Source organism: Oxyura jamaicensis, chromosome 2, assembly GCF_011077185.1.
Source record: "Oxyura jamaicensis isolate SHBP4307 breed ruddy duck chromosome 2, BPBGC_Ojam_1.0, whole genome shotgun sequence".
NCBI classification, from domain to species: domain Eukaryota; kingdom Metazoa; phylum Chordata; class Aves; order Anseriformes; family Anatidae; genus Oxyura; species Oxyura jamaicensis.
The window spans coordinates 90,915,246-90,937,499 of NC_048894.1; the positions used below are offsets into that span (position 1 = coordinate 90,915,246).

The 22,254-nt window shown below is 42.7% G+C and overlaps 1 protein-coding gene across 6 annotated transcripts in view; it reads right to left on the bottom strand.

Annotated features, from left to right (window-relative positions):
- MOCOS (molybdenum cofactor sulfurase) overlaps nucleotides 1–22,254 on the bottom strand; it is a 232,342-nt gene that overhangs the window by 101,688 nt on the left and 108,400 nt on the right. For all 6 annotated transcript variants that reach the window (XM_035317368.1, XM_035317362.1, XM_035317363.1 and 3 more), the window contains one exon: nucleotides 3,882–3,958. In XM_035317368.1, coding sequence (XP_035173259.1) covers nucleotides 3,882–3,958 — 77 coding nt within the window. The remainder of the gene's footprint in view (nucleotides 1–3,881; nucleotides 3,959–22,254) is intronic.

Consider the following 22,254-nt stretch of genomic DNA (forward strand, 5'->3'; position numbering starts at 1 on the left):
CAGCTGTACAACTTTGTACTACCACCTTTTAATGGTAGTTACTTGACTTCTCTTTTGTATGATCAAATTTTAATTAAAAAAAACATACCACATGGAAACGTATGTACGCACACATGTAATCACTTAAGTTTTAGAATGAAAGGAGATATTGAACATTCCTACTTATGTGGAAGAAGTTGTAATTCATCTGGGGTCACATATAATGGTATAGGACTAACCTGACTTTGGGAAAAATTCAGGGATAAATTGGTGTCTAAAATCCTTCGCAGAATTCAATTTCTTCTTTCACCAGGGATCCCTGTAACTTTCAGTGGTCTCTTGTAGATGCTAAGAGGCAGTGCTGGCACTTCTGCTTTTCAGTCTGGCACTCCAGAGTTTGTCTAGAGACCACCAAAGTACCCAAGCTATACCAACAGTGAAGAAGTTTGTAAATCCAAATATATCACAAACATTGTTTATTTAGTTTCTCAATTTTCTCCTCAGTGTAGGTTTCTTCTCATTCAGTCCTTTAGCCTATATATATTTTTTTATCTCACCTCCCTTTGCCTTTCTACTATTAAGCAGTGTGAAAAGTTATTTTTTTGAATGCAAAATAAAAATATTCCTATTTAAAAAAATATATATATTAAATGAAAGGAGTATTGGTCTGAAAACTTGTAACAACCTCCATGTTTTTGACCTAGCTATTTTCAGCTTTAAGAAACCTTGCTTTCTAGCAAAAACATAAGCTGTTGCAATAAGCAATATCAGGAAAAACAGAGGTTATTATACATGTTGGAATACAATAATTAGAACACGCTAAAACAAAAACAAAAACAAACAAACAAAAAAAACACAACATTAAAAAAATCTCTGTGAAGCTAATTTAATATAGACGTTGTTATGCCTCAGAAAACTGGTATCATTGCTTTGGGAGACTTACTAAACTTTTTACCATATCCACAGGAATGTTCCAGCATCCAGAAGACAGCAGTCCATAGCTATTCTCAAAGTGACAGAGTGCCATAAAAAGCTTTGTAATGATTTTATTCAGGCAGACTGGTAAAGAATATGGTGCTGATATAGTTGAGTGCATATTTTATTAATGAACAAATACAACAGTTCACCTGGTTCCCTTCAGCATAGTATAAATGCACCTACTTTGCTATTTGAACCAGTTAAACTGAGGTATTGATGAGTGTTGGAGCAAATAAAATATGATATACTTCAGATACTGGAGACAGAAAGCTACTATTAAAGCCAGATTTTAAAAAATATATATCTTAAAACAAATAAACAAGTAAAACCAAAACTCAGTAAGCAATAAATGAATCAAGCCCAGAATTAAAGCCAACTGACTCACCCTCATAAAATTTTTGTGGACGAACCCTTTGACAGACAGGTGTCCAAGTCACTTCAGCTACCCTAGATTTTCATCACTACTATCCGTGGGAAGGCAAATTAAAAGCAATAGTAAAGACTGAAAGGTCTCAACATACTCTTTATTGTATGTATTCTACCCTTTTATCAACTGCTACACACTTCGTTCAGGGCCAAATATTCCCCTCTGCCTAGTATCAGGAGATTTTTTCAGTAGTTTAGCTGAAATGGGTACCAAGAAAAGGCTTAGATGGATGAGGAATGCAATGGAAGAGATGCTCCCATTACATCAGGCATGCCAGGCAATGCTCCTACACATTAAACCAAAGCAGTAAGCCCTCTTTACAAAGGAATATGTTTGCTTAAGATTGTACATTCTTTTGAAGCATTCTGTAGTGCAAGAAAGTATGCATAGCAAAGGCTTATTTTGGATCCCTGGTTTCCGTGTGGAGCTCCATAAAGCAAACCACCCTTTTTCACTGGGGCTCAGTCAGACTCCCGTTGAAGTCACAGAATCACAGAATCATCTAAGTTGGAAGAAACCTCCAGAATCACCGAGTCCAACCTCTGACCTAACACTAACAAGTCCTCCACTAAATCATATCCCTAAGCTCTACATCTAAACGTCTTTTAAAGACCTCCAGGGATGGTGACTCAACCACTTCCCTGGGCAGCCTATTGACTTCCACGTGAGCAAGTAGCTAAGAGAATATCCCTCAAAAATATTTCTCTGTGAGGAAGAAGAAACTAGAAACCTTCAGATAAATCCTGACAAGAAGCCTCCACAGGCACGAGAAGAAATCATGCAAGCCTGAAGAGTGCATTGTCAGTGTCTCTCTGGACTCACATCATGATGCACTTTATGCCTTAATATAGGAAAGTGAGGGGTGCACTGGAGAAGGGAGGTCCAGAAATTTCACATTAACGGTGCACACACCTGACTATGAGACGTATGCCAGGAGCATATTTTAACTTTATGTTAACTTTGCACACTCCACACGTGGAAGTACACCTTGGTGCCAGGCTCCTACACAGCCAGGGCTGCATACTTCCCTGGATAGGTGCAATCTCCTGCACCTTTCAGGAGAAGCGCCGACCCATGGCAGCAATCACAGACAGGCTGTGTGTTTGGGGTGCAGAGCCAGACAAGCAGAAGGGCATCCTGGAGTCAACACGGCACGATGAGTGATGCCCCTCGCGTAAGAGTGTCTGGTTTGAAGACTATAATCCAGCTCAAGGTTATATTTGAGACTGCAGTGTTAACTCTCTGGTAAGGGCTTCAAAAATACACAAATGGGGAGCCCAAGAGTTTCAGAGTCAAAAGGCTACCTAGCAAGCCACTGGCTTGCGCTGGCCTCTTATCCCAGACTACCTGCCTTTTCCTGGGGAAGACAAAGTCATTCCAGTAAATGTACCATGGAAATGATCTTCCCAGAGATATCTACTGCAAAGGGACCTTTGTCAGGTTTGTGCTGGCTTCCCAAACTTAGCGTGACTGGGGAACGTCAATTCCATCAACTGCAGGAGAGAATGATGGCAGGATATGAGTTTGTTTAGAAATCTCAAGTGTAGTTATACGTAGCCACAGGCTCTGATTGTTCAGGGCCAAGTCCAGCCAAATTCTGAAAATACCCAAGGATGGAGATTTGGCAGGCTTCTCTGGGCACTTGTTCCAGTGTTTGACTGCCCTCATCCTGAAAAAGAATATTTCTTCATACCCAGTCAGAACTTCCCCTGCAGCAGGCTATGACTTGTCTCTTTTCCTTTCACCTTGCACCTCAGGGAACAGGAACTGTACTACAGTTTCACAGTGTGCTTCTCTGAGGGAGAAAGTGGAGAATTTCCTTAAGACTTACAGTGGTAAGTTATCTCATATCAAGAACAGAATGAGGAAAAAAACAAACAAACAACAACAAAAACTACATAATGGTGCTTTCCACTATGGTGTTTCAAAGTACAGACATAAATTAACTGCTGTGAGAAATCAGTTTGGAAATTTTGCTGCATGAAGATAACTATCCACACAGTGGAACTGGGTTTCCTATCTAACAAAAAAGCTTTTGGCTGCACTTTCAACTCTCTTTCTTGGTTTCTTTCTAAATCTGTATTACCAAATAGCTTTTCTGGACCAGGTCAAGTTGCCTGGTCCTCATGCACAGCAGGAACTCTTACTGCTTCAAATATAAATAGGATGTAGCTCAGCTACTTTCTACTATTATTTTCCTATTGCATCTTTCTGAGTGTGAGGCAGACTAGAAGTGCTTGATGTACTCAAGCCTTAAATGTATTAGGTTAGAACAGGCTGGATACTTTATTTTTTTTCCAGAGGAGGTTGGAATAATATGATGTGTAAGGCCTTAATAAAGCAGATACCCTGAAGAATCTGTTCTTCACATTGATGAACATGGACAGTAAATATAGAAAGGAAAATTAAGCTACAGCCATAGGAAATATGACCAGATTTGTGCCCCAAGTATAAATCTAGAACTTCAGTCTTCATTATTAAAGTCATGTTAACTGACCTGTGAGTTTTTCCAGAACATCAAATCCATGTTTCAGAGCAATGATATCAAGAAAAGAGACTGTGCCGTCTTCAAACCTGAAGAATGGAACAAAGCAGCACAGTAAACAAATCATGCAGCTATGGTATAGACTTTAAATCTATTTTGAGAGGCACTATTTTATGTCCAGTGAATCTAACTTGCAGACTACAAACTTGCAGACTACGAAACTACTGACTTCGGGATTCCTCTTCCAGTCTTGTAATGTCCTGTGAAGTCAAAATATATTCTTTAAAGCTAGAGGTTCATATGAGAAATTGGATCACCGAGTATGAGAAACAGGATCGCCGAGTCCAACCTCTGACCTAACACTAACAAGTCCTCCACTACACCATATCACTAAGCTCTACATCTAAACATCTTTCAAAGACATCCAGGGATGGTGACTCAACCACTTCCCTGGGCAGCCTATCCCAATGCCTATTCAGTAAAGAAGTGCTTCCTAATATCCAGTTATAAGGAACAACTCGTTTATACAGTGGCACTTGAGTATTTTCCATGTTATTCTCCAAGCTGATGCAGCTTCTGTTCTCAACCTGTGTCATTTTAATGTAAAATTATGGGAGATTTTATGTCTCAAATACCTTTGGGCCTGACCCATGTTTTTTCTAAATGATATTGATATGAAATTCAAACCTCTCCTTAGCAGCTTCTGTCAGGCTATGCAGCACACTGGCACAGGAGGCTATTAGCCAGAGGTTTCAAACTCTTTCACTGTCAGCCATAACCCTAGTAAAGACTGCAATTGGAGCATTCAGCCAAAGCATTTTGTGATTTTTATTTACGGAGGCAGAGGTAAGTGTAACTTAGGTTAGTAAGCTGGGCTGCCAACTCTCAGAGCACAGAAGTAGGTACACTTACTACTCAGCCTCTAGGCATCAACTCTGGCCAAGATTTGGAGTGGATGTCTGGAAACAGAAATCACTTAATCACTTAATCAGCCAAGATGAATTAGAAGATCTTGTGAATCATCGAGGTTGGAAGAGACCTCCAAGATCACTGAGTCCAACCTCTGACCTAACACTAACAAGTCCTCCACTAAACCGTATCACTAAGCGCTACATCTAAACGTCTTTTAAAGACCTCCAGGGATGGTGACTCAAACACTTCCCTGGGCAGCCCATTCCTAACAACCCTTTTGGAAAAGAAGCCCCAATTCCCATGTGCGCTTTGTGCTCCAAGAGAAGAATTTCTTCCTCATGTCACATCTAACCTAAATCTCCCCTCCATTTGTCCAAGCCATTATTCCTGGTTCCATGGCTACACTCCCTGACAGAGTCCCTCTCCAGCTTTCTTCTAGGCCACTTTTAAGGGTAAGGTTGGGTGGCAAAAATGCAGGACCTAGAAAATTGCAGCCTTATCTGTCATAAGGTCTTAAGTTATCTCCTTCCTATTTCAGAAGTTGTCAGGAATAGGTGAGGAAATGTGGAGAATTTGTGTTTGCTCCACTCCAAATGATTACATCTAGTACAGTTAAGTTAGAAGGGAAGAAGAGACCTTCTTCCCTGGAGCAAAGAGGATGATCTCTAATAAATCTCCCTCCAAACTCTCCTACTGGAAAGTAAAAATAACTGACCTATATCAAGAGTGCTGTAGAAGGACAGAGAAAAATGTGCATCTACTACCAATGGGGTAAACACCAAATGGAGACAAAAATGCTGGATTTGATGAACGACTGCAGCCATTCCCGCAGATCAGGAGAAGATACAGCTTTGAGATGGGGATATATTTAAGAAATAGCACCCAAGAGAATTTCAAGGAGGCGGAAGGGAAGGGGCATTATATTAGGCATCAAAGTATATTTTCTTTAGACTCCGTATGTATTTTTTAGACTCCACGCGCACCACAGTCCACAAGCAATTTTAAGAAGTGACCATTCATCTTGCTTTTCAACAAAGGGGAATGCAGAATAATGCTGACAACTGAGGATGTCAAAACAACACAGAATTAACTACGGCGTTAAGGCTGAAACAGATCACAGCAAGTCTCTAAGAAGGCGGTAGCTACCTCCAAAGATTTAACGGTTAATGTTGGAAATGAACCCACCAGCAACAACCCCAAATCTCATGGTTCAAGTTTAAAATTAGACTCTGACCATGAGGATGAGATGTTTCCAGGGACTTGGTGTTCCTTGAACCTGCCTCAAAAGGGGCTGATGATGTCCACATTGAAAAATTGCTGGACAATATGGAGCACAACAGAGGCACTCTTGGGCAAAAATGTTTTACATGCACGCATAGTGTACAAGAAAAATAGGGTATTTTTTTCTAGATGTATAATTTTTTCTTAATGCATGTCAAAAGCTTTTGGTGCTGCAATTAAACATTTACTGTAAAAAGACTCAAAGGTTAGAAATATCTGATTTCAAATACTTCTTAAAAATAAAATAGATCTCAACAGAGTAGTGTAATAGCTCTCACTTCTACAGTGATTTTTCTCACTCATCTTCTATTTCATTTGTCTATAGTTATTGACTAATTGAAACAACGCAAGTAACGCTGACAGGAGAGTCAGCTGAAGAACATATAAAGCTCCCAAAAGTAGTTGGTAAAGTTCCATATAAGTGTAATGCATGTATTGTATTGAATAGGTCAGGTTGTGGTTGGACTCAGTGACCTTGAAGGTCTTTTCCAACCTAAATCATTCTGTGATTCTATATAGTAATATGTTTAGTTGGGACTAATTCAGATAGAAGCACTAAATAATTACAAATAAAATGATAAGAAAGAAGTGGTGGACTGCTATAGGGAAGAATAGTCCAAAAGAGATCATTCATGTCTACATATTCCAACACAACATAGTTCAAAGAATCCTTAGGAATTTTTGAATCTTGTCTAGCAATAATTTATAGTGAAGTCTTTTGCTCCTGGACTCCAGGAGCAATGGTTTTCAGTGATGAAATTTAAACTGGCCAGTTGCCATTTCAAGGAGATCTAGTAGCAGGAGCACTTTCTTATTATGTGAAATAGCAACACAGATCTGTGGATCAGTGTCTGAGGGAAGCAATATTTCCAAAAATACAGAAAAATTGGTGGGAGGAGGAGGGAGAAGAGAGAAGGCAGAGGCTAACAGTAATTTTGAAATTGAATGTGGAAAAACACTAAAAATTTGCATAGGCTGCAGGAAATGTCACTGTGGTCCTGCACAGTTGCCAAGGGAGAGATTACAGAAAGGATCCTTAAGGAGGAGATGACCCACCCTGCTCAGATATTGGCAATGCCTAGGAAAGCAAATAAAGCACTGGGATTTGAAGACAGGAGTAGAGACACTGGCACCAAACCCATCAAGCAGAGTTCATAACCCTCAGTAGAAATAAAAAAAAAAAATACTTGAAAGGGCTACAACGGCGGCAGCAGGAATCTTCAAAGGCCTCTATATATTAATAGGAAAAGAGGAAACTGGATTTCTCTTTATTAGGTATGGTTATTAAGTAAGGAGACAACTGCAGTACATCCATCATGACGCAATAGAGAATGCATGAACCATGATACTGCGGCAGTATGTGCATCCAGCATTGTTATATTAGACCTGCATTACTTATTCTTTCTGAATTGCAAAAAAATTGACTACTGGCAGCAACATTACAAGAACCAGAAGCCATAAAATAATTAAAAATAACGCTAAAGATATTTGCCCAAATAAAGATATAGGCAAGTCTCTTCTTACAATTCAGATATGGACTACTTTGCAACATTCCTCTCTTGTATTTGTATGTTCATAGGGCCCCCTTTATTTCTACATTACCAGCTTTCCACTTCTGATAAATAAAGCATTAATATTCTGTTATTCCTACAATGTGCATATTTGCACTACTGTCATTGCGCTTCACTCTCCATATTCTCCAGATTTACTGAACATGCTACATGCAATTTCATGTAGAGCTGTCATTTCCCCCATATTTCCAGCTATTGAATTGATAATTTTGCCTCATCCCCTGAGAAATTTACATGAATCATGTACAAATGCTGGTATTCATCAAACGAAGCCTTAAGTAATACAGCAATTTTACTTATTATCAAAGCAAACCATGATGCTATGAAGGGCAGCTATTCCCCACTTGGAACACGGAGAGCTCTCTCCCAGAATATGTAACTGTAGGATTGAGAGTAAACATATTCCTTTACATTGCAAAACACTGACTTCAATGGCTACTTTTCTGTTTGATATAATTGATACTTCAAATAAATTGTTTTCCCACTCAGTGGCAGCTCCAACGTTAGAATAATCTGTTTAGGATGAAGTTCGTTTGAATGGTAGTCCAACAACCATTTCCTAAAGTAATAAAGTCTCTGCAGCTGATGATGTATACAGGATACTTACAAGGATAATAGTGCAGAATACCAACCTAAGGAAAAGCAAGCTTACCTCTCTCTTAGCTGGTTCTTATTACAATTAATCCCACTTAATCACAGCTGGGATGAGCTCAATTGCTTAGCTAATTGTGTTTGTGAAAACCTGATAACATTTCACATCAACCTGCTATTTGGCAAACTCATTAAACAGCTCGTGGCATAACAAAAACACAGAGCAGTCTGCCTAAATCTATCAAGGAGTTATGAAGTTGATGAGTTGCTCTTTTTTTTTTTTTTCTTTTTTTTTTTTTTTTTTTTTTTGCAAGCCACACAAGACCTCTGCTATTAGAAGCGCTAATTCTTCCTTTGAGTCATGACAGAAAACTCTTGCTTACAGAGAGAGAGGTTGCACTGTTACGATCTTCCTAGGGATGGAGAGAGCTAGTTTTTCTTTGAATGCTGTCAGTTAGCTGTTGTGACACTTCTCTGCTAGCCTTCTGCATACAAATGCTATTTGCTATTTTCTAGAGCTGCTAACCCACACTTCAGGGCAATTGAATTAGGGAATAAAACTGTGACTTCCTGGGCAGTTTGAACTCATCGTCTTAGCCAGGTCACCTTTACATGGAGCTATGATGACAAGAATCATGCCCTGGACAGATGTGATTGGAAATAAAGTGCTTAAGGCCTAAACAAACAATTCCTACTTGTAAAAAGGAGTAAAAATGGCTAAAAGACCTGGAGTTGGACAGCACTGACTTAAGTAAGGAGTATGAAAGGGCCCTGGAGACCAATCAGCCAATGCTAAGGTTGTGAAATATGTTGCATAACACTAGTTATTGAGTATATGGACAGTATACAAAGCACAGTTTTTAGGTGTTTTGGGTGGAAGCAACTGCCTTTGTATTCTGGAAAGGCTGACCTGCCTAGCAGGCGGATGAACCATTCAGCTGTTCCTTTCCCCAATTCATTTACCCAGAGTAAATCCAGACACAGAGCTACTGCAAATGTACCACTTCTCTGTCCAAAACAGAGTCCAGAGCTTTGAAACGTTAATAAAAATTCTTCCACAAGGTCAAAAATAATCCAGCTCATTCGAGAGCACTGCTGAGTCAATACAAAGCACAATGAACGAGTGCAGGCGGAACTTCACTGTCAGCCAGACTGCACTCTCCCTTACACCGGGGTAATGACTCCATTAGGTCAAATGAGTGAGAGTCATCCCTTAGTGTCTAAGCCAGGTAAAAGTGATGCCAAATGTACAGAAAAAGCATATTTCTTGAATAAGCTGATTTTCTTTTCTTTTATTTCTTTCCTTTTTTTTTTAAATGCTCCTCAAGAGTGGAGCTGTCCTTTGAAGTGAGATGTTACACAAGTTCCTTTCATCTTTTCAATTCATTTATTTTCATCTAATTAAAAAGTACAACAATACAGAGAGGTTCTTGGCATGCATTTAAAAGTAGTTCATTCAGATCCCATTTTTCACCTCTGAGAGATATTCCATATCACCTCCACATGAAACAACTGTCTTGATAAATTTCATTTTTACACTTTGTAGAAATACACCTGTTTATTCTAGATTGACATTTGCTGGAATTACAATAGCACCGAGGGTGTACAGTGTCAAGTTTATGGCTGTAGGAACAAGCTCTTTTCAATCACATTAGGTTTTTAAGTTAGTAATTGCCATCTCTGATATTAGCAGGGGAACAGGTCTTAATTAGTCTCACTGCTTTCCGACATCAAAAACCAACACTTCCAAAGGAGCTATATTTGTTTGCTTTTCTTTAACTTAAAATATATTTTTACTGGTGTATTGGCTTTATGTGGCACGGGCTTGGTAGTGGGGGGCTGTAGGGGTGGCCTCTGTGAGCAGAGCCCAGCAGCTGCCCCATGGCAGAGCAGAGCCAGCTCCAGCCAGCTCCAAAAGGGTCCTGCTGCTGGCCAGAGCTAAGACAGTGAGTGAGCGATCCTGTGGGCCTCTGGCAGCGAAGATCTAAGAAAAGGGGGAAAAGTGCCATGCAATAGCAGCTGGGAGAGTGAGGAGCGAGAAGCAGCCCTGCAGCCCCCAGGTGAGTGCAGCAGGAGGGCAGGAGGTGCTCCAGGCAGGCAGCAGCAGTTCCCCTGCGGCCTGTGGAGAGGCCCCTGGTGGAGCAGGCTGTCCCCCTGCAGCCCATGGGTCCCACACGGAGCAGATCTCCACGCTGCAGCCCATGGAGGAGCCCACGTGGAGCAGGTGGATGTGGCCTGGAGGAGGCTGCGGCCCATGGAGAGCCCCCGCAGGAGCAGGCCCCAGGCCGGAGCTGCAGCCCATGGAGAGGAGCCCACGCAGGAGCAGGGGGTCTGGGGGGAGCTGCTGCCCATGGGGGACCCGTGCTGGAGCAGTTTGCTCCTGGGGGATGGACCCCGTGGTACGGAGCTGTGTGAGAGCAGTTCTGGAAGAGCTGCTGCCTGTGGGCAGCCCATGTGGGATCAGTTTGGGAAGGACGGCATCCCGTGGGAGGGACCCCGCATGGAGCAGGGTCAGGGAGGGACCGTGAAGGAGCGGTGGACACCAAGCGTCGGGGACTGACCACAGCCCCCATTGCCTGTTCCCCTGCACTGCTTGGATGGAGGAGGCAAAAGAGGGTGCATGGGGGGAAGGTTTTTGTAGTTTGAGTTTCTCACTGCTCTGGCTTGTAAATTGTGGGTAATAAATTACATTAATCTCTGTATGCTGAGTCTGTTTTGCCCATGATGACAATTGTTGAATGTCCTTATCTCAACACCTGAGCCCTTTCCATCATATTTTTTCCCCCTCTTCCTTTGGGGAGAGGGGGAATTACACCAATTACACCTACTGCCTTTTTCCATCAGGGAGCCAGTCTGTGAAGGGGACAGGGAAAGATATTTTTCCTTACTTGTTCACTCTCCCTTTCTCCTTCAGCACCCTCTTATCCCCCGAGCTAGTTACGATAGCTCTCCAAGATGTTGAATATCCTTGGGATACTCAGACCAGCATGTTCTTGTTGTTATGTCTCTTGAATGCGCTTCAGGTTTTGTTCAAGGTTAAACAACTACTTAGGAATCTCATGCAGAGATCTGTCCTGAGGCGGGATAATTGTGAGTGGCAGGGAGTGTGGGAGGATATGGGCAGGTGGCTAGAGCAGTGGGCACCTCCGATGTTTTGTAGATTCACCCCTGAACAACTGCAAAATCCTAAAAAACTGGTAGAATGCTTGCAAAAAGAGTGTCATGACTCTGGCAGTTCCAAAGTGACACAACTCACTGTAGCATGTTGGGGCCTGGCCTGTGCCTATCGAGCTGCAATTGATGCTACTATGAACCAAGTGACAGACCCTGCAGCCGCCCCAGCTCCAGCTCCAGCTCCTGCTCCTGCAGCCGCTCCTGCAGCCGCTCCAGCTCCTGCTCCTGCAGCCGCTCCAGCTCCTGCAGCTCCAACTCCTGCAGCTCCAGCTCCTGCAGCTCCAGCTCCTGCAGCTGCTCCAGCTCCTGCAGCTCCAGCTCCACCTCCTGCAGCCGCTCCAGCTCCTGCTCCTGTAGCCGTTCCAGCTCCAGCTCATGCAGCCGCTCCAGCTCCTGTGGCTGGGCCAGAGAAACGAGCCGTAGCAGTGCAAGTTGCCCCTGCAGGGGGTGTTCCAACCCCTGTGGCAGACCCTGTGGTTGGGTCAGAGAAACGAGCTGTAGCAGTACAAGTTGCCCCTGTAGACAAGGTGAAAAAATGGTATAGAGACTCAGGTCGTTTAGAACGCAGAGAGTCTTCTGCTAGGTCTAGGTGTAGAGAAGACGAGGTCGGACTATCAGAGGAGCAGGAGGATGAAGATGGGGATGTTGAAAAATCAACAGTAGTTACCCGAAACCTATACCAGCGTGAGCTACGAGATGTGCGAAAAGATTTTGGTCGCTGCATAGGTGAGCAGCTTGTCACCTGGCTGCTCCGGTGCTGGGATACCGGAGCCAATTGTGTGGAATTAGAGGGCAAGGAAGCCAGGCGTCTGGGATCCCTTGCTAGAGATGCAGGCATTGACAAAGCAATTGCAGATGGAGCACGATCTCACAGCCTCTGGAGGCGTCTCCTGTATGCTGTAAGGGAAAGGTTTCCCTACAAGGAAGAACTTGTATGTCTGCCAAACAAGTGGACCACTATGGAGAAGGGAATCCAGTACCTGAGGGAATTAGCCGTACGGGAGGTGATTTATGAGGACCCAGACAATGGACAAGTACCCACAGATCCAGATGAAGTCAAGTGTACACGACCCATGTGGCGGAAGTTTGTACGGAGTGCACCATCATCATATGCCAGCTCATTGGCAATAATGGCCTGGAAAGAGGATGAGGAACCCACAGTGGGTGATGTGGCTAAACAACTCCGGCAGTACGAAGAAAGCCTCTCCTCTTCCCTACAGGCCTGCGTTTCGGCTGTGGAGAAACTTTCTGAAAAAGTCCACCACTTTGAAGAGAGATTATTTTCTTCCCCGCCTGAACGAACCAGGGTCCACCAACTAAAAGAGAATACTTTGGAGAAACTTTCTGAAAAGGTCCACCACCTTGAAGAGAGATTATTTTCCTCCCCTCCTGTACAAACCAATGTCTCTGCTATTAGGGGTAAGCGCTCATCCGTGCAAGGAAGACGATATGGTGGATACACACCTCGGGCCATCCTGTGGTTTTACCTACGTGACCATGGAGAGGACATGAGAAAATGGGATGGAAAATCCACCGCGACCCTAGAGGCACGGGTACGTGAGTTGCAAAAGAAAACAATTGGGAAAAAGGGGGTCTCTGAAAAGTTTGCTGCTCCAACTTCCAGCAGGCAGTCCTTTAAACACAAGAATGAAGATTCTGACGAGGATTAGAGGGGCCCTGCCTCCAGCCAGGGGGAGGAAAGGGACAATCGAGTTTATTGGACTGTGTGGATTCGATGGCCTGGCACGTCAGACGCACAGAAGTATAAGGCTTTAGTAGACACCGGTGCACAATGTACTCTAATGCCATCAGGCTATAAGGGGCCAGAACCCATCAGTATTTATGGAGTGACGGGAGGATCCCAGCAATTAACTGTATTGGAAGCTGAACTGAGTCTAACTGGGAATGAATGGCAAAAACACCGTATTGTGACTGGCCCGGATGCTCCATGCATCCTTGGCATAGACTATCTTAGAAGAGGATATTTTAAGGACCCAAAAGGGTTCCGCTGGGCTTTTGGCATAGCTGCCTTAGAGACAGAGGGCATTGAACAATTGTCTACCTTGCCCGGTCTCTCAGAGGACCCTTTCGTTGTGGGGTTGCTGAGGGTCGAAGAACAACAAGTGCCAATTGCTACTACAACTGTGCACCGGCGGCAATATCGCACCGACCGAGACTCCCTGATTCCCATCCATGAGCTAATTCGTCAACTGGAGAGCCAAGGAGTGATCAGCAAGACTCATTCACCTTTTAATAGTCCCATATGGCCAGTGCGGAAGTCTAATGGGGAGTGGAGGCTAACCGTGGACTATCGTGGCCTGAATGAGGTCACACCACCACTGAGTGCTGCAGTGCCGGACATGCTAGAACTCCAGTACGAACTGGAATCAAAGGCAGCCAGGTGGTACGCCACAATTGATATCGCTAATGCATTTTTCTCCATCCCTCTAGCAGCAGAGTGCAGGCCACAGTTTGCCTTTACTTGGAGGGGAGTCCAATATACTTGGAATCGGCTGCCCCAGGGGTGGAAACACAGCCCTACAATTTGCCATGGACTGATCCAGTCTGCGCTGGAGCAGGGGGAAGCTCCTGAACACCTGCAGTACATCGATGACATCATTGTGTGGGGTAACACAGCAAAGGAAGTTTTTGAGAAAGGGAAGAAAATAATCCAAATCCTTCTGAAGGCCGGTTTTGCCATAAAACAAAGTAAAGTTAAAGGACCTGCACGAGAGATCCAGTTTTTAGGAATAAAATGGCAAGATGGACGTCGTCAAATCCCAATGGATGTGATCAACAAAATAACAGCTATGTCTCCACCAACTAGCAAAAAGGAAACACAAACTTTCCTAGGTGTCGTGGGGTTTTGGAGAATGCACATTCCAAATTACAGTCTGATTGTAAACCCGCTCTACCAAGTAACCCGTAAGAAGAATGATTTCGAATGGGGCCCTGAGCAACGACAAGCTTTTGAACAAATTAAGCAGGAAATAGTTCATGCAGTAGCCCTTGGGCCAGTCCGAACGGGACCAGATGTAAAGAATGTGCTCTACACCGCAGCCGGGGAGAATGGCCCCACCTGGAGCCTCTGGCAGAAAGAACCTGGGGAAACTCGAGGTCGACCCCTAGGGTTTTGGAGTCGGGGATACAGAGGATCTGAGGCCCGCTACACTCCAACCGAAAAGGAGATATTGGCGGCATATGAAGGAGTTCGATCTGCTTCGAAAGTGGTCGGTACTGAAGCACAGCTCCTCCTGGCACCCCGACTGCCAGTACTGGGCTGGATGTTCAAAGGAAAGGTCCCCTCTACACATCATGCAACTGATGCTACATGGAGCAAGTGGGTTGCACTGATTACTCAGCGGGCTCGAATAGGAAACCCCAGTCGTCCGGGAATCTTGGAAGTGATTATGGATTGGCCAGAAGGCAAATACTTTGGGATGTCATCAGAGGAGGAGGTGGTCCGTGCTGAGGAAGCTCCACTGTACAACAAGCTACCAGAAAATGAGAAGAGATATGCCCTGTTCACTGACGGGTCCTGTCGCATTGTGGGAAAGCATCGGAGGTGGAAAGCTGCTGTATGGAGTCCTACACGACGAGTTGCAGAAGCTGCTGAGGGAGAAGGTGAATCGAGTCAATTTGCAGAAGTAAAAGCCATCCAGCTGGCTTTAGATATTGCTGAACGAGAAAAGTGGCCAGTTCTCTACCTATACACTGATTCATGGATGGTAGCAAATGCCCTTTGGGGGTGGTTACAGCAATGGAAACAGAACAACTGGCAGCGCAGGGGCAAACCCATCTGGGCTGCTGCATTATGGCAAGATATTGCTGCCCGGGTAGAGAATCTGGTTGTAAAGGTACGCCATGTAGATGCCCATGTGCCTAAGAATCGGGCTACTGAAGAACATCAAAACAACCAGCAGGTGGATCAGGCTGCCAAGATTGAACTGGCTCAGGTGGACCTGGACTGGCAATATAAGGGTGAACTATTTGTAGCCCGATGGGCCCATGAAACCTCGGGCCATCAAGGCAGAGATGCAACATACAGATGGGCTCGTGATCGAGGGGTGGACCTGACCATGGACACTATAGCACAGGTTATTCATGATTGTGAAACATGTGCTGCAATCAAGCAAGCCAAACGGTCAAAGCCTCTTTGGTACGGGGGACGATGGCTGAAATACAAATATGGAGAGGCCTGGCAGATTGATTACATCACACTCCCTCAAACCCGCAATGGTAAGCGCCACATACTTACAATGGTGGAAGCAACCACTGGGTGGCTGGAAACATATCCTGTGCCCCATGCCACTGCCCGGAACACTATCCTGGGCCTTGAAAAGCAAGTGCTATGGCGACATGGCACCCCAGAAAGAATTGAGTCAGACAATGGGACTCATTTCCGAAACAACCTTATAGATACTTGGGCCAAAGAACATGGTATTGAGTGGGTGTATCACATCCCCTATCACGCACCAGCCTCCGGTAAAGTTGAGCGATACAATGGACTGTTAAAGACTACACTGAAAGCAATGGGTGCGGGGACATTCAGAAATTGGGACACACATTTGGCAAAGGCCACCTGGTTAGTCAATACTAGGGGATCTGCCAATCGAGCTGGACCTGCCCAATCAAACCTGCTACGTACAGTAGAAGGGGATAAAGTTCCTGTAGTGCATGTAAGAAATATGCTAGGTAAAACAGTCTGGGCTACTCCTGCCTCAGGAAAAGGCAAACCCATTCGTGGGATTGCTTTTGCTCAAGGACCTGGATGCACTTGGTGGGTAATGCAAAAGAATGGGGAGGTCCGGTGTGTACCTCAGGGGGATTTAATACTGGGTGAGAATAGCCCATGAGTTGAGATGTATTATGTTAATTATTATATAATACTGTGTGTCATCACTACCATAGATGAAAATAGTGATTAACTAGAATGTATTGGAAAGAGTGTAACCTGAGCATGACATAAATGGTATGGAATAAGGGGTGGATATATGTCTTGGTTTCAGTTAGGACAGTTATTTTTCCTCCTAGTAGCTGGTAGGGTGCTATGTTTTGGATTAGGATGAGAAGAGTGCTGATAACATGCTGATGTTTTAATTGCTGCAGAGCACTGCTTATACTAAGCCAAGGACTTTTCAGCTCCTCGCTCTGTCCTGCCAGCGGGCAGGCTGGGGGTGCAGCAAAAGCTGGGAGGGGACAAACCCAGGACAGCTGACCCAAACTGGCCAAAGGGGTATTCCATACCATCTGACGTCATGCTAAACAATATATAGGGGTGGCTAGCCGGGGTGGGGGGGCCGGCTGCTCGGGGTTGGGCTGGGCATCGGTCAGCGGGTGGTGAGCAATTGCATTGTGCATCACTTGTTTGTACATATTATTATTATTATCATTATTATTTTCTATCTTAATAAACTGCCTTTATCTCAACCCACAGGCTTCACTTTCCCGTTTCTCTCCCCCATCCCAGAGAGGGAGGGGGGAGGGTGAGCGAACGGCTGTGTGGTGTTTAGCTGCCAGCCGGGTTAAACCACAACAGGGAGGCAGAGTGAGAGAGCAGCTATGATGGAGTTTAGCTGCCCAGCAGGGTAAAACCACAACTGCTCTATTAAACCTTTACGGCTCCGTTCTCTTTAGCACAGCTTTCAGCCCACACTGAAACAAACTTCTCAGGTACCTTTCTAGGATGCTTGTGGCAATCCAGAGGGTGCACTCCCCTTGCCCTGGCTATGTCTTTCTGCAGATGATGCTATTTTACTATTAGCAATTTGCCAGTTAGTCACCTTCCTAACTGGGTGAAACCTTGGTCATGCTAACACCAACAGCTGAGTTTTATGATGGCATCCCACAAGGCAAAGCATCTCACTGTGGCCTTTTTGATCTTCTAGTAAAATCTGCAGAACAGGATCTGATCCCCAGACCACTAACCTCTGGTACACACTCCCTTTGGAGCAAATCTTTGTTTTACGTGGTGCATCCCACTGAGGCAAGTACATAAAATTAGGAGATAGCCTGCTGTAATGGGCATGCTATCATTAAATACACTATTGCAATAAGACAACGTTGCATAACTGCCTACACAGGAGTGTGCTCCAGTAAGCCAAGAATTTTAATGCAAGGAGGGCAGTAATAAATAACAGACTTGTTAATACAACACCTACTCTCACCACTTCAGCAATTCATTTTTACCTCTGTTAGAGGCACGTTACGTGTTCACGGGTGATGATTGTTTCTCACACAGAGAAAGGAGAATGCTTACCCAGTGCCCGAACAACCACCATTTGTGGAGTAGGAAACAGAACAAACAAATCGATCCATTTTTATTTCTCAAATGTCTCAGTGCATCTTTCCCTTATGTACAATTTCTAAATGGCAACTCTGCTCATTACCTGTATCTAGAAAAATCTTCCCTTTTTGCACAATAAGGATTAGCAATACTTGAGTCTGTTACTCAAATCAGTCTGAAAGACACACTCTGATTTTATAGGTTATCAGCTCCTCAGGGCTCTGGCTTTGAGTAAAAATAACACCTCTGAGCACTATGCAACACAATTACTTTCAGCTGTATGCAAATTGTTAATAAAATTAGATTTCTGACAACTACTATTTTTACAATTAATAGTATACAGAATATTTTTAAAAATAAATTTCAACAAATACTGCATCCATAGGTATCTAAATAATGCAACCACTAATAAGCTATATCTCAGGGACAACACACTTCCCCAGCCAAGCCCTTCATGGACCCTGTAAAGTCATAGCACAATAAACCTACTTCCCCACTCTCCCCCAAAGATCCATCAGTCACCCAGACCCCTGTGCTGCATTTGTTGTTGGCCAAAGGTTCCCCTCCAACTTCTCAAGACAGGTCAATGTGTTTTCTTTGCATTGATAGCAGGAGAAGAAGCAAAATAGTATTTTTTTTTCATATTCCATTGTGTAAAGGGCTATTTCCTTACAGTATATAAAACACTGTACAAGGGGATATTTCGTTAATGTATATTGAACACAAAAGTATTTGGGAACATGAGACCTACTGGTTAACTGCCCTCAGAGAATACTATGTGCAACTATTATTTAGTTAGCTTGTGATTTACTCATTCATCTTAAATCATAACTTAATGTCAACAAGAACTTCATTAAGATGCAATTTATTGTAACCAAGTATACTGCAAATGATTTCTGTATCTGAGTATTTAACATTTAATATGCATTTATTCTCCCCTGATTAAATATCAATAATCCAAATGTTCATACCTTTGCTTCCCATGGGAAGGTAATATTCAGACATAACCCCAAGTAACAGTTGAAGTGAGCAATTTGCAAAGTGTATTTGCATAAACTGTTCACTGATAAATTATGAGTAATGAATCATTAATAAAAATTCAAAGCCCTTTCTTTGATTTTCTCCCTAGAAGAAAGGATAAAAGACATTCTGGAGATAATTTTTTCATAAGCAATAACCTGACCAGCTGTAATCATTTGTCCATATCCAGTATAAACAGATTTGTTTATTTCCTCATGAAGATTGAGATGCAATCTTTCATTCTTAAGGTGCATTTGGTGATAAAGAATAACTTTGTAAAGACAAATCAATTCAAAATTAGGCAGACAAAAAACGCGAACACGAGTTTATTCTGGAGAATCCACACGTAACAATACAGCCGTCTAATCATGTGTGACAATGAGACAGACTCAGATCAATGACCTTGGATAATGTTAGTAGTAACTTATCCTAAGATAACATAGAAAAGTCCCTATAACTGCTTTCCAACGTGTGGGCTCATTTCTACAGAAAGGTCTGTACATCAGAGCAGGGGTTACTGCAATGCACAAGCCTTATTTCCACCACAGACAAAAGTGAATCCGAGCACTTTATTTCCTCAGTTGAGGGGTGGAAAGAATTCTCTCAGATCATCCAGAAAACTTCTTTTTCTAGCAAAAGAAGTGCTTTCAGGACCTAATTTTCAGAGGCAATGTAAACCCAACAAGCAGAATCCATTGGGAATTGTGAATGTCCAGACTTCTGAAAGCAGGTTCTTCACTATTAAACTCACCATGTTAAACCAGCCCCATTTTAAAGCCACCATTTGGGACAGATTTGCTCTTCCTTCATGGAAATCTGAAATCTAACTTCAAAAATTTGAAATGGTGTTATCATCACAATGCATTCAGGATACTATTGCCATAAAAAACAAAATAGGTTTAGGAACAGAATAGAACAGAAGGAGCAAAGTTTATTAGCAAAAATGAATATTTTGGCTCTATGTCAGGAAGTTAAAAAAAAAAAAAAGAAGAGAGACTTTTCATCTTCCCCCAGCTCTGCCTGTTCTATGACTTCTCCCTCTAAATAGAAATAGAGAAATTTGAGGAGACAAATAAGAGGGATACTTCAGCTAATAAGTCATTCCGAGGTGTACATTCAACTTTTTTAGGCTTAGGAGGTACAGCTGATTGAGACTTTCATGAGGAAGAAGCAAATCCTTCCTATTCTACTCTCATGCTTGACAAAAAAATTATTGGTAGCAAGTTATGCTACACCAAGCCAGGGGCATCCTGCAATTAAATGCCCTACTGAAAAAACCTGCAAAGCCTACGTTGGGACCTCAGAACTGCTATAAGATGCAGACCTCTTCTGATGTTTTTTTTTTTTCACTTTTCAGCATCGTGACAAGGCTTGCTAAGACTTCACACAACCCCTCATTCAACAGATGAGGACAGGGAAGTAGAAGCAGCAGGAGACTTTACCAAGGAACTACTCTGACCTCTGTTTTGAGAGGTCTGCAGCTAGTGCAGAAAGCCGAGAACCATTTCTACCAAAGTGGCTCTCCTTTTCAAAGGGGGGAAGAAGTGATGGAGATGCCAGAAAGATTGTGTGATGATGCTATAAGGAAAGGTAGCTGCTGTAGCTGCTCTATCCTTCACAGCTGTCCTAGACCAGCACTGATTATGTCAGTTAACTGTAGGAAGTTTTGGAGGGCTTCCAGTCATCAGCGCCCAGAGGAAAGGATCACCTCAACAAACAATTCCTTCAAGAACCCAGGAAGATTATGACATTTTATCTGGCATTGCTGATGCTCAAAATAGAGAGCAATAAGAGACGACTCCTATCGCTGGCTTTGACAGAAAGGAGTAGGAAGTCAGGTAGGTAAGGAGATGGCAAGGTAAAGAAACAGCAGAGGGTTACAAGTATGTGCATTAATAAAAAAATATTTTTTTAAAAAAGTATGTGTTTAATATCATCCCAGCTATCATTCAATAGAAAAAGAGATAAAGAGAGAGTGGAAAAAGCATAGATGTTTATGAATTAACACAGGGAACATGGACTACAAAATGGAGGGATTAGCATCTCCATAGGATGCTTGACTTAATTATATGGTAGAAAAATAATCAGAATTAGAAAATGTGCTAAAGACAAAGCAATGACAAAAAATGCTGAGTTCAATCTTTAACACCAGAGGCAACAACAACAACAACAAAAAAAACAGATACAAATAAAATATTTATCTGAAAATTGGCTTTTGTGAGTAGTTGTACAATATGTGATGGAAGACACTGACTGATGGAAACCCTGGTCTGAAGGATTATAAATTAGTGTGGCACAGATAGTTAAACCACCCTAAATGAGGTTTTCAATTTGAAAGAAGCAAATTGAGAAATTCATGAAATTACTTGGTCAGGAAAACTGGACTGAAGACATCAGGGACTTAGACATAGAGGAGACCTAGTTACTTGAAGTTGAGGTTCAAAAATGCATGGAATCTACATCTCAAAAACTGGAAAAAGAGAGAAAACTTTTAGTGAAAGAAAAAAAAAGTCATAAGGAGATTTTAGCACTCTTATAAAAGCTGACATGAAATCAGAAAAAGCACTGCTAAGCAAAGGAAGCTACTTTTGGAAGACAGAAAGCGCAAGGATAAAGTGAGAATTCCCAAGAGCCAAGCAGCGTTAGACCTTGACAAAGAAAATTAGACCAAACAGCAAACTATTATTTAAATAAAAGGAAAATATAAATAACTTGTTACACATATAATGTATAACATAAAATGAAGACTATAAATACAAAGAAAATGAGAATTATTAAAGAGCTAAGAGGTGGGAGGGGAAAAAGGACTTGAAAACTAAATGACTATTTGGCTACAGTTTTTAACACGGACTCTGATGAAAAACATAGGTCAGCACAGGGTGACTCATGGCTGAAAGTGTGCAGAAAGTGTGAAAATTGAAGTTACTGCAACTGGTGTGGAAACTAACCTCAGAGGTTTTAATGTACATGAACAGAGGGAGACAGAAAAACGATGCCCCAGAAGAGTAAGAGATTGGCATGAAAAACTCCCAAGTCTAGCAACACAGACCAGCTGCAGACAAACAAATTTGTCAAATCTGGAATCAAAACCAATAAATAATACTTCTCTTGAAGAAAGGGCAACAGGAGTGATCCAGGCAATGACGCATCTGCTATCGTGACCTCAGTGTTACGTACGTCTTGAAAACAAGTTCTGAAGGAAATGACAATTAAATGAGTAAATAAAAGCAGGTTCCAATGCACCACAGATTTTGTCCATGGAAAACATATCCCAGAGAGGCTGACCTTTTCAGAGCAGTCTTTTAGGGAAAGGAAATGCAGAAGAATTAATCTATCTGGATTTCAGTAACACAGTACCTCTAGTTCTATATCAGAAGCTATTACAGAATAAGGATTATTAGAAGAGTGCTACAGTAGGCTAAGAAATTGTGCTGAAAGGGGAACTATTAAGCTGAGAAATGGTTACCTGTTTAGTTCCTCAAGGACTTGGTTTGGGACAAGTGTCTCTTTTTGTAGTCTTAGTAATGATCCCAGCATAAAAGGTAGGATT